The sequence below is a fragment of the Chenopodium quinoa genome, unplaced genomic scaffold, assembly GCF_001683475.1.
Source record: "Chenopodium quinoa cultivar QQ74 unplaced genomic scaffold, ASM168347v1, whole genome shotgun sequence".
NCBI lineage: Eukaryota > Viridiplantae > Streptophyta > Magnoliopsida > Caryophyllales > Amaranthaceae > Chenopodium > Chenopodium quinoa.
The window spans coordinates 12,781,286-12,794,412 of NW_018742204.1; the positions used below are offsets into that span (position 1 = coordinate 12,781,286).

At 35.1% G+C, this 13,127-nt stretch overlaps 1 protein-coding gene across 1 annotated transcript; it reads left to right on the top strand.

Moving 5' to 3' along the window:
- The first annotated feature begins 1,099 nt into the window (after positions 1-1,099).
- LOC110718868 (chaperone protein dnaJ 15-like) lies at positions 1,100-12,494 on the top strand. Its single transcript, XM_021897795.1, has 12 exons — positions 1,100-1,317; positions 1,609-1,885; positions 2,841-2,964; positions 5,897-5,979; positions 6,065-6,176; positions 6,498-6,602; positions 6,698-6,748; positions 9,718-9,807; positions 9,901-10,009; positions 10,304-10,452; positions 10,759-10,812; positions 11,777-12,494. Exons 2-12 carry the CDS (start codon positions 1,758-1,760, stop codon positions 12,008-12,010), a joined length of 1,239 nt encoding a protein of 412 aa, XP_021753487.1. The 5' UTR covers positions 1,100-1,317; positions 1,609-1,757; the 3' UTR covers positions 12,011-12,494.
- Positions 12,495-13,127: the final 633 nt, after the last annotated feature.

The following is a 13,127-nucleotide window of genomic DNA, read 5'->3' on the forward strand; positions in this document are numbered from 1 at the left end:
TTCTGGAAATGAAAAAAATGTTCGGACTAAAAAATTCCACTTTTTTACCTATATTTGACCAGAATTCAGGATCACATTTTAAAAACCAGAGACTAGAGATTCGATCTAGGACTATAATCGTAAATTTTACTTATCGCTATCCAAACCACTAATAAGAAGTACAGAGTATAGTTATAACATCTTATTATTCATTAAGCTAGAGTCCCATGATTGGGAGTATTTAAAATCTAACCAAATTCTAGCCTGATAAACTCGAAGAGAAATATTGCTTAAAATCTAAGAAAAGATGTATCTTAAAAGGATAATCACTTATGTTTGAATTCACATTCATTTCAGGTATGCTTTTGATTATTTTAAATAATCACATTTATACCTAAAAGTAACCTTTTTTATTTTTTTATTTATTAATCTTAAGTAATGACATTTGTACCTTATTAAATTAATATTAACTTGAACTCGAACAAATCTAACCCAAATTAAGCATAACATGATGAGGCTAGAGTTGGTTTGTTTAGTGTAAAACTAGAATTATAAATAAGTAGAACAAATCTTTTGATGACATGTTTTGAATAGAAACTTAACTAAAAATAAAATTTATTACACCCAAACTTGATTTAACTGATTTTTGCTAATTTGACTTGAAGATTATTTGATTAGAGCTTCACTGGAACCTAATAATTAACAAGCCAAATTGATCCTAGCAAACTTGATTATGTCTTGAATCAATTCACCGCAAAACCATTTCAAATCCAACCTAATTCAACAACCAAAACCATACTAAAAAAATATAAAAAAACATATCAAGCTGAAACAGAATTTAACCCAAAAGGCACGAGTATATGACCCATTCTAATCCAAAATACCACGAACATCAAATTTGACCCATCCTAATTAAAGTGAAAAATAGTTTCACTCACTATAGTGATGATCTAAAACAATATGATCAAACTCGAACAAAACCTCAACTAAAATCAAATCCAAACATGACTCAACTCAAACCAGACTCAATACATCTTATCAGATTAAGATATGCATGAAGGACCCACAACCCAAGTCAAATACTAGTAATTGAATCATTTGAACAAAAACCTCTTCAATTCCCATTTCCCAAATTCCTAGTACAGCCCAAGGCCCAGTCATTTGAAAATTTTCAATTCTACAAGTTTTCTCTTCTTTCTCTCTCTGCCAGCCAAACGCCCCAAAGCTCAACAACAGAGAAACAAAGAGAGAGAAAAACAATCAAACAAACAAATTATTTTTCACAGCCAACAATTTTTTCTACCAAACAAAATTTCAATTCTCACGTCTTTTTCGCAGGTATTCTTCTTCTCATTTTAGATCTCAACTTTTTTCTATACTTCCCATAATTAGAATTTGACTTTCCAGCTTCTCGCGTTGATTAATTTCATATAATTTTTTTTTTTTTTAATTTTATGTATTTAATTGATTGTTGCAATTATTTATGTGAATTGGGTGCGATCCAATGTTTCGAATTTCGCTTCACAATTGCAGAAATTTGTGTGTTTTTTTGTTAATTGCAATGATGCTTTGAATTTTCTCGAATTCGTATGTTTTGTTCAATGATTTAGCTGTGTATTTTGCCGACAGACATTTTCTTGGTGCAAGATTTGTGGCCTTTTTGGGGGGCTAATGAAGGGAATTTGAGGTACTAAGTGAAGATACATCTGAAGAAAGAGGGGAAAGTGAGGAGGAGAGAGAAAGAGTGGTGTTGGTGTTGAGGAGTGTATTAGGGTAGAATGAGTTCCAAGAACGGTGGACCGTCGGCCCCGGTTCTCCTTCGGAGAGATCCGTATGAGGTTTTGAGTGTTACTAAGGATTCTACTGATCAGGAAATTAAGACGGCGTACCGGAAACTTGCCCTCAAGTAAGTTTTGGTTATTGAGCTTATTGTTGTGTATCTTTGCTTTAATTGGTGTAATTTGAGCTGTAAATTGTGATTTCGGAGCTGTTTGTGATATGAATTTATTTAATGTTGGAAATGATTCCTGCTTTTTGTTGCCATTTGATCAAGAAGAATTTAAATAGTCAGTAGTTATTAACAAGAAACAATGCTGATGGTGGTTACTGTTTAGCTTGTTTTGGATCAAATTTAAGATTATTAGCTGGTTCGAGATTTTTGATGTTTGTCGAATTTTGAACTCAATGAAAGGCCATTGTAGGTCTACCTTATTTTATGAGATGAAAGCTACTGCCATGTATGTACTAATGCTTCCGTTGAAAATTGGGGACTTTTTGCTTCTTTCATCATGCATGAGCATTTGATTCAATGCAAAAGCAAGAAGGGCCATAGGAACCACAAATTTCTTTCTTTATAGCACCTACACTATGTCCAAAGTAGAAGCATTGAATAATCACTAATTTATTCTAATTATATTTACACCAGGTAATATTTCATTTCACGGTCCAAAATTTTTTGGCAATAAATCTATATACATTACCTTGGTGCTTTGAAAAATGCTCCCTGCTAAGGCAAGATATGTGGGTTTTCGATCTGTGCTGCCCTCCCCTATGTCTAATGCAGTTGTGGGAGGACCTTTGTATTCTGGTTAAGTGGAGAGATTGCTTTCAATGTACTCTTGAATTAAAACAAATGGTCCTTGGCTAATATTGTTTAGTTGACGTGGCATTCCCATTTAGTTGATAATAAAGCATAAGAAAAGTAAATCTTTCGGCTTCTCTTGAATGGGCTGAGTTGTTCTTGTTAATGTTGTTGGAGTAATTTATTGTATAGTGCTTTGGGAGATACCATTCCTTTATTGTATAGTGATTAATTCAAGTTCCTACCTTGAGAGTAATGCACTTAATTTGGTTAAATATAGGTATCACCCTGACAAAAATGCTAATAATCCTGAAGCTGCGGAGCTTTTTAAGGAGGTTGCGTACTCTTATACAATATTGTCTGACCCTGAAAAGAGAAGGCAATATGATGCCGCAGGATTTGAGGTTTGTAGCTCTACTTTATAAGGACTTTATAATCATTTGTTTATCTACTTCGTAAAATGTAGTTTGTTATCCAATAAATGTTAGTTTCAGTCACGATCTCTCTCTCTCTCAAGAACTTCATTAATATTTTTTGTCATGTACTCCTATAATTTAGTACCCAGATACCCACATTATCTATAAGACAGCACACTGTCACGGGTCATCTCCCACACCAAGGATGGGCGTCAAGAGGGTCACTAGGCAGCAAGGCAACAATCGGGGCTAGGGGGCTTGCCTTGGTGCTCAGGTAAGCACTTCCCCCTAAAGAGCTTTATATTGCACCTTGCTTAGAATCCTAGTGAACACCCACTTGACAGTAACACAATAATGGGTCGTTTGGAGACCCAAATGAAGTCCAAATGGGCCCAAATTCGGGGGTCCACAGTATTTTGGGCCAAGGAAGACGATGGTGGTGTCAGTTTTCCGAGACAAGGTCCCGAAATACGAGTTTTGGCAGCAGGTAGTCCGGAAAACGCGAGATGCTTCTAGAAGGTTCCGGAGCTATCTACGAGGTTCTTTTGAAGACTATTCTAGAGTGGATGACTCTAGAATAATCAAGGAAGGTCTGGTACATATTAGGAGTCTTTTAGGTCTCTCTACATATGTACATAATTCTTGTAAAGTTCTAGAATGTTCTAGGGTAGTCCTTAACATTCTAGGTAGGAAGTATGTAGAAACCTCCTTGTATGTATGTTCCTTTGGAGGTGGGAACACTCTAGATTTTTGTAGTCTAGAACCCTCCATTTGAGGAGGTTAGGAATGTTCTAGAGAAGCATGTAAGTAGGATGGAGCACTATAAATAGGCTCCAAGGCTCATTTGTACATTCAAGTTGGGAGATCAACAAGTTAAGAGCTATAAGTTGAGAGCAATACAAAAAGCCTTTCTTAAGCACTTGTGTTCTCTTGCAACTCAATCCTTTCCTTCCAACACTTAGAGAGTGTGAGGAAAACTAAGGCACGAGGGTGCCAAGTGAGTGATCGGGCATACCAGCAAGGGTGATAGCTTGGGTGCTCAATTGTCTACGACACTTAGTCGTAAATTCGGACTAAGGCACTAAGGGTGAGTGCTTAGTTCAACCAAAGGGGACTTGTTAGCACAAAGGGATCGTGCTAGCAAACTTATACTAGCAGCACAAGGGGTTGTGCTACGTGGGCATAAGGAGTAAGTGCCAAGGAGAAAGCCTGACTCGTCTTACGACGGACTGTAAGCGGGTGGCGCACGGTGCGTGACTAGGGCAAAGTAGTCGGCACGTGACAACACGCTTCAAAATATTTTTATCGATGGAATTTATGTATGGTTCATTTAACCAAAACTTTAATTTATACTTACAATTTTGGATTGTCTAAATGCATTGCTTACATTTGTTAGAGAAATTAGGATAAAGTAAGAAAAAACAAAGAATGTGAAAAGGTGGTTGAGTTTAAGAAAAGTTGAATAAAGTAATAGTGTGGTTCAAATTAAGGTAATGGATGTGATCGCAGTATCTCAGCATTGAAGATTATGCGGTTATTGCGAACCGGATCTTGATTGTTGCATCATGAATGTGGTTTAAAAGTAGTTTTTGGAATTTATTTTGCATAATAATCATCATTCAAGAACCAATAGTAGTAGAATAGTGACAAAAATCTAGTATAATTTTGAATATGTTATAGATATATAGCCATTGTTAGAGTAATGAGTAGAGAAAAGTTGAATAATAGTCTTAAAAAGTAGGTACTGGAGTGCCAGCTCAACTGAGACCATAGATTATCGGTTGACTCGGCCTTAAACTTTGTCTATTTAAAAGATCGTTACAATGTGGGAAATATCGATATCGTAGATTTGAAAACCAATACAACTCGGCTGATATGATATGTCGCAGCCTCATGTTGTGAGGAAATGTGTAATTATTGTGGGATAAGGGAAAAATGGTTAAAAGGGTATGCCTAAAATAGTACTTCCTCCGTTCCATTTTACTTGCTTCATACCACTTTTGGCACACATTTTGAGGAAAAGATTTCAGGGTGTAATCAAGCAAAATAATCAAAATAATTGAAACACAAGCAAGATGGAAATTATATGTTACCAGTGTTTAAGTTATTATTATTATTATTATTATTATTAATTTGATCATTTTCACCCACAATTGTCCTTCTCAAAAATAAAACGTTGTACTTATTAGAAAACAGAGAAAGATATATATATATATATATATATATATATATATATATATATATATATATATATATATATATATATATATCAACCAACGCCAACCAACTGCCCACACAGAAGCGATAATCTCAGGATGTTGGAAAAATGGAAAGTCTTGATACATCCCATCCACTTTTGTTTCAACAGAGTAAAGAAAAACAAGTTCCCAACATATCGGGCTAATAATAGGCCCGTATGACTCCTCTTGGGGATTACTCTCCTAAATATAAACTCCTGAAATACACTGTTCTTAGTTAAGGTCTCAATTTTTGTACTCTCCATATCATATTGTGTGCACCATGGATTAGTGTTATTGCCAAAGGTTTGGTTAATATATATAATACACTCTTCCCACAAAGGAAGTTTGTATCAAAGGAGGTAGCTTATGGTTAGTATGTTAAGTGGCGACTGGTGAGTCAAGGTTTGATGAGTGCTAATTTTGTGTATAATGTTGACTGGTGGATTGATTATTGAGGCTTGGGGATATTGCCCTTCTTTTACAATCAAAGGCTGATAATTATTGTTACAGCATCTATAAAGAGCTATTAATAATTAGCTACAAAATTTCTATTTTAATTGTAAATATCTGTGCATAAAACCAGGTATAGCATGTTCCTGAAGATTCTACTTTTAATTTATATTATGCTTTTAAATTCTACATTGGCGGGGTTATAGATATTTGCTGTAATAATTTATCAGGCTCTGGATGCTGAAGGCATGGATATGGAAATTGACTTATCAAACCTTGGGACTGTCAACACAGTGTTTGCTGCCTTATTCAGGTAAAATATACTTTGAGTTTTGGTTTTCTGGTCCAGTTATTTTTTCCTATGTCGCCTAGCAATTTTCATACTTTGTTTTTCTCAGTAAGCTGGGAGTTCCTATCAAGACAACCATCTCCGCTAATGTTCTTGAAGAAGCATTAAATGGAACTGTGACTGTCCGACCCCTTCCTGTTGGATCATCAGTTCATGGAAAGGTGATTGCTTGATGAATGCTTAAATCTGTTTATTCCAACTTGAAATACTCTATGCTGTATTTTAAGCTATGCTAGAGGTTTCAAGTAGTCCAAACTTACACAGCTTATCCTTGTGATCATATATGGTTATTGCTGTTGGATTATTGATTGAAAAGTCATAGACTAGCATGCTACTAACTCCTATAAATTAGATGTAGAAGTCAACTTAGATCTTTGATCTCATTTGATTTATCCATAGTAGATTCAATACAAACTAATCCAATTTGGTAAAAATATACTTGTGTATGTGTAAATTCCTGATTTGGTTACATTTTCTTGCAGGTAGAGAAGCAGTGTGCCCACTTTTTTGGCGTGACAATAAGTGAGGAGCAAGCGCAGGCGGGTATTGTAGTCCGTGTTACTTCCGCTGCACAAAGCAAATTTAAGGTATAGTTGATATCTATCATATGGTGTATGATTGCAGTTGCAGAGAATCAAATTTGGTTTCATATATTGTATCTCCACTCTGGTGTATTTTTCAGCTTCTTTACTTTGAACAAGATGCAAATGGAGGATATGGACTAGCATTACAGGTATTTTGTTTTTCTTTCTATTACGTTGTTTATGATTGCAAGATTTAATAACAAGAACAACTGCTACTATTAATTTGAATTTGGCAGTATTGACAATATTAAAAAATAGCAAAAAAAGCTGTCAACTGTTTGGAGCCTTGACACATATCAATGGGGTTTCAACAAAAAAAAATCTGTATAGGGATGTGATCTTTATTTTTCATTATCACTATTGTCTTTTCATCTGAACACAAATCTGACAAAAATGATTTATTAAAAAAAAAAATTGAAGGGAAATTGGAAATTAAAGAGCACAGGCGTAGACTGAAGGGGAAAAGAGTAGGTTTTTTTATTAGGCATCTTTTGTGTAGGTAGTATTTTGATGAAAGTAACTAGTGAAAGTGTTACAAAAAATAATTATGAATAAAAATTTGGTGTATCGTAAAGGACACAGGAGATCATTGTTATGTATTTAATCAAATAAAATTGATCAGTCCCTATGTAGCACATCACTAAAATACCTCTTGGAGAAATTAGGGCTAGGTGTAGCAAGATTCAATTAAATGAAAATTATGAGGCTGACACAAGGTTTGTGAATCTGAAGCTAAGGCTAGAAGATGGTTATTATTGGTAATTAACTGGAAATTAAATGTAACATTAGGAAGATGAAGATTATGAAGAGGAGATTTTGGTGAAAAAACTGCTTTCATTAGTGATGCAAATAATCATACACCAAGGAAAATACAATCCTACCTTTGAATGGCCTGCCAAACTACAAGCTAAAAACAAAGCAAATCAAATGTCTTAAATCAATGGTTATTTACTCACGTAGCTCTCTTACATGTAGTGTGTACACTAATTGCTTCTCGACCTTTCCAAACTAACTCATAACAGAATTTTATTGCAACCCTCCCCATAGTCTAATGACTATTGCACCGTTCTTTTAAAACTTTATATCATGTACATTTTTTTTTTCAAGGAGGATTCCTAGATCTTTGTTGTAGAGGACCACGTAATGCATCCTTACGTTTAACCATACAAAATACTGTATAATTAAACTCAAACGGTCAAATCTCACAAAAGGACAGACATTTGTGCCCATATATGGCCTTAAAATAATTAGTTATCAGTTTCTCTAAAACAATGAGTTATTGAAAAGTCATTTACCTTTAGAAAGGTCTTGTAGACAATCGTAAATGATATTTCCTCCGTTCTCTTTTGATCGCAACATTTGACTCACACACACTCCTTTTACCATTTTTAGTGATTTACACATTAGGAAAAATATAGTATGAGGGATCTTGTTAGATTTTTCTTGATTTATAATGTCAAAATATTACTTCCTTTGTTATAATATGTTACGATTTGGCTGTTTTTCTCTCACAAAGAGATTCGAAATGTAACTAATAATAAACAATAGAGGGAGTAGCTTTCATTAATGTTAACTAAATTATATTTAAAGATATTGATTATATAAGATATGCATTGACAAGCGTGAAATGCCCAACAACCCAACATGCTTTCCATTTATTTATTTATTAATAATCTTTCCATTTTTTTTTGAACTGCTTTAGTCACACATTTTATTGTCTCCTTCAACAACATATCACTTAATTCTTGACAATAGCAAATTCTCAAACGTCATTGCTTCCGCAAATATAATACTAGTCTCCCCAATCAATTAAGCACTCCAATATCTTAGTAGAAACCTTATTGAACTTAATTGCAGCTTTCGCATTTACATATCTTGAAGCATCAAAATAAATCTTTTTAAATCCTACGGTGTGTGTGTGTGTGTTGGGGGGGGGGGGGGGAAGGGGGGTTTCCCAAGCGAGTTGAGGTCTAAGACTTCTAAGCATTTCCTTCAGTTCGGTAGCTTGGGTTATTTCTTTTAATAAACATGCAATGAGTTGATTCAGTGTATGCCTTGCTAACTAGCCAACAAATTTTTGTCGAACAAATTCCTTGCCGACTTCATATCATATTAGCAATTTTATTTTCGGGGATTGTATTTGATGTTTTTCATAATAAAGCAGTCTTTTCTTCTATTATATGGATATCTTCCTTTGTCTTATTAGGATTGTATGTGGTGTTTTTGATGATGAAGCAGTCTTTTCTTCTATTATATGGATATTTTCCGTTGTCTTATTTCACAAACATTTCATTTTCTATTGCTATCATGATACAGAGTGCCATTTTATTATTAACTACCTTCGTTCCATGAATTGCTATCCACTTTCTGTTTTGATACATTTCATGAATTTCTTACTCACTTGGCATCTTTTCTTTCTCGGTAAATCGCATGTAATTTAGATTTTTTGGACCACACATTCTCTCTTATCCAAGTATTCCTTTTCCTTTGAAATATATTCAACCCTCACTCTGACCTTATCTGTTTTTCTATCTTGGATTTTCGTACCACTTTTAACTGTTACTTGTAGCGTATGGGCTCTGACCTTAATTGGCTTTGGCCACACCTTTAGATTTATGAACTGGCAGTCCTAATACACTGTTTCTGAGAAGAATAAAGGGAAACAGATGGATGATAAGAAGCTATGTTACGCAGACTTGGCTATTAGTATTGGATAGGAGATCTTGTCTAAGTGTCAGACTTAGCTGCTTTATGAAAGATTTTGGATGATTTTTGTCCAAAATGTGATAATAAATTGTCCATACCCTTATTTAAGTGTCAAGTACCTAACGGTCTAACACGATATAAAATGAGGTGTCTGAATAGTACTGGCTATTGACCATGTGGTCCAAGTGATAGAAGTTCTTTTTCGTTCTTTCAGAAGAGAATGCTGCATCTAGTTTAGACTATGGGTCTGATGTTTCTCTTTAGGGATGCAGCTCTATGGTTTCTTATTAGGTTGCTTTGTTGCATATAGTTTCCAGTATCCATGCTATGCTTTGAGAAAAATCACTTAGCTGAATGGAATTGTTTCTTCTAATTAATTAACACAGACTCCAATAAATACATTTGTTTGCAGGAAGATAGTGAAAAGACAGGCAAGGTGACATCTGCTGGCATGTACTTCCTGCATTTTCAAGTTTATAGGTTGGATTCAACTGTAAATGCGGTAAGAATTGGGAATGCAATGTCATTTCTGAAATCGAGCTATTGTTGTTCATGGCTGTACGTGATCCTAATTATTTAATCTGTGGTTCTTCAGTTAGCAATGGCCAAGGATCCTGAAGCTGCTTTCTTTAAAAGGTTGGAGGGTCTACAACCTTGTGAAGTCTCAGAATTGAAGCCAGGCACTCACATATTTGCTGTCTACGGTCAGAATAACTCCATCAAGCTGTCACGTTTCACTGATGTTCAACTTTTATATGGTTGCATTCTATGTTACTCGGACTCTTTCATTTACCTCACGTGTCCGTGTCGACACGACTCGTGTCGGACACCGACACCGACACTTGGACACTTCATTTTTAACTAAAAACACAACTTATTTCAAGAAAATGGGCGAGTCCGATGCTTGGACACCCGTGTCTAATTTGACACTTCATCCGAGTCCAAGTAACATAGGTTGCATTGATTTATGATGTAGCTAACCAATATTTATATTGTAGGTGATAACTTTTTCAAACCTGCATCTTACACAATAGAGGCACTTTGTGTAAAATCTTATGAAGAAACGACAGAAAAATTGATGGACATTGAGGCACAGATTTTGAGAAAAAGAAATGAACTCCGTCAATTTGAATCAGAGTACAGGAAGGTACAACTGCTTGTATTCTTAACAAATACTTCCTCCATTCCCCCTAATATTGCAACAATTACCATTTTAGGAAGTTTCACAACAATATTACCATATATGCACATGTTTTCTCTCCCTCTCTCCCCATCACATGGGTCCCTATATTTGTTTCTCTCTATCTCTTTCCTCATCTTAAACGTGTCATCCCCCTTGTTGCAATATTAGGGGAACGGAGGAGATAATAATTTTATGCTCTTCGTTTCTGTAAAATCTGTGTATTTGGTGCTTTATTGTGCAATATTTATTTGTGACTTGTGTTAATGGCAGGCGTTAGCTCGTTTTCAAGAAGTGACAAACAGATACAACCAAGAAAAACAATCTGTAAGTATGATCATTTTGGTTCATAGTTTTAGTTAAGAGGTACGGAATATCAATTTATTTTGACTTGGGTATTTAGTTGGCTCCCTGAGTTGGATTTTAATCCGTATAATGGGTATTTGAGCTGTGAGTCTAAAATCAATTTGTGTAAGGTCCATATATATAACTAACCCTTTTTCACACTTACACCAAGATGAGCCCTTCAACCATCAACCAGGTCCAAATATAAACCATAAAATGACCGATATCTAAACTTGTGCATAAGTTTTGGTTATCCAAATGAGTCTGTTGAATTTTAATTTCCAAATGTAACCCAAAACAGTGATATCGTTATCAAATGTAGATTTATCAGTGTGGTCTTAGATTAACACTTGGTCAAAATTCAGTTGGGGTAGAACATGGGATTTTGTCCACAAAAAAAAAAAAAAAAAAAAAAAAAAAAAAAAAAAAAAAAAAAAAACCCTAGCACCCTAAATTTGACTGTTGGGGTACATAATTGTTATAGACCCGATGTTATTGTGGTTGATATATCTTGTTTTGAGAAGTGTCAAATTACTCATTTTTTGTACCAGAATCTCATTCATCTTAGATGTATCATTGGAACCCTTTGTCTGGAAGGCTGCCTATTGACTGGTGCAGACTGTATAGCATTACTTGAGTGCCTCCGTACCTCTTTATTATTCCCATTTTATTTATTTATTTCCGTATTTATTTTTACTAATAGAATATAAACAAATACATTTAGGCCCGTCTTCTCTCAAGATTCATTTGTATACAAAAAGATTAAAATCACCCATTGAACTATTTATTTCTTGTGAGTTAGGCCCTGGTCTGCAAAAATGAGGCCTATCATGGCATCTTAAGTGCAAAAAAAACTGAATTGATTCCTGGTTAACACCATGATGCCTGCATCACACTATGTCAAAACTAACCATATCATTATTTTATTCTTATGTCCTTGCTATAGGTTGATGAGCTACTAAAGCAACGAGACAGTATTCACTCTGCCTTCACTGTGGTCAGAACACTCAGTACTGGAAATGCTAGCAATTTGTCAAATGGAAGTACAAGTAAGACTTCTGCTGATGAAGCCAGGGGTGAAAGCCCAGTGGAAGATGGAGGCTCTGATGGAAAAGACAAATCATCTCGGAAGAGGTGGTTCAATCTCAATCTCAAGGGGTCTGATAAGAAGCTTGGGTGATTGCTTTGAGCGGAGATGCATAAACCAATTCACTTTTGATCATCATGGTGATTGCTTTCAGTGATCACCTTGTATCCATAGCTTAATTTTTGCCCCCCAATGATTCCGATAATCTGATTATTTCACCTATGCTTTCAGCCCTAGAAGAACGGAGAGGGGAACATACAAAAAGGTAGAAGGATATTTGTTCGATAAGTCGAGTTCTTTTTAAAATGTATTTTGTATGTGTTTGTTATTTATCAAGGAAGAGATTGATATTTTATGGTCTGTTGTAGATATTTTTAAAATGAGTGAATATTTTGTTGTAAGTATAAAATCTTCATTATTTGATTTACCTGACAATTTGGTTCTAGCAATATGCTTGTATACATTATGAGCAGTATGCGCGAAGCGTTTGTTCATTGCAGAATTACTGTTGCATTGTTTGATATTTGGATGAAGCAAACAATTGAACTGCTATAACCAATAGATACATTTATGCATGTTAAGTCCCTTGTTTGGGAAAGTTACAACTTACAAGGGTACTGCGGTACTGCCGGCTTGTGGTTGTCGTGTTTTTCTCATCCCTGGTACAATGTAAAGTTGTAAGAAACTCTTACGATTTGAGCATAATGTGTAGAGACCAAAGGTAGCTGTTAGCAGTTCCAAATAAAATGTCCAGAAACTTTCACATCAACCATAAACGTGTAATTGTTCGATGAAATACTCATAATGGAGTTGACCTGAACATGAATTGAAACTCGAACTTGACCCGATCTAAAGTGACTTGAAACCCGAAGTGACCTGACCCGATTTAACCTCGTATTGATTGACCCGAATCGACCTACCCGAATTCACATGACCCAAAATGACCTAATTCCTGAAGTGAATAGGGTGAAATACTTATATTAGGGCTTATCTTCTTTCCTAAGCAATATGTACTCACGATTTTACTTTATTTTTCCTACTATCTTTTAAAATGAATTTAATTTGGTGACCCAACCCGACCCAAATATTTGCCGACTCGAATATTTGCCGACCCGACCCGAATATTTGCTGACTCAACCCGACCCGACCCGAACAACTCGTTTGCCAGTCTAGAGACAATATATTGCTGCCAAGTGCCAAAAATGTTGGA

What these genes read in the sequence shown, in the direction of transcription:
- LOC110718868 (XM_021897795.1), top strand. Translation starts at nt 1,758, where the DNA reads ATGAGTTCCAAGAACGGTGGACCGTCGGCCCCGGTTCTCCTTCGGAGA. An exon ending in GATCATCAGTTCATGGAAAG is followed by an intron (nt 6,177 to 6,497) that starts GTGATTGCTTGA and finishes ATTTTCTTGCAG; the next exon opens with GTAGAGAAGCAGTGTGCCCA. An exon ending in TTGAATCAGAGTACAGGAAG is followed by an intron (nt 10,453 to 10,758) that starts GTACAACTGCTT and finishes TGTTAATGGCAG; the next exon opens with GCGTTAGCTCGTTTTCAAGA.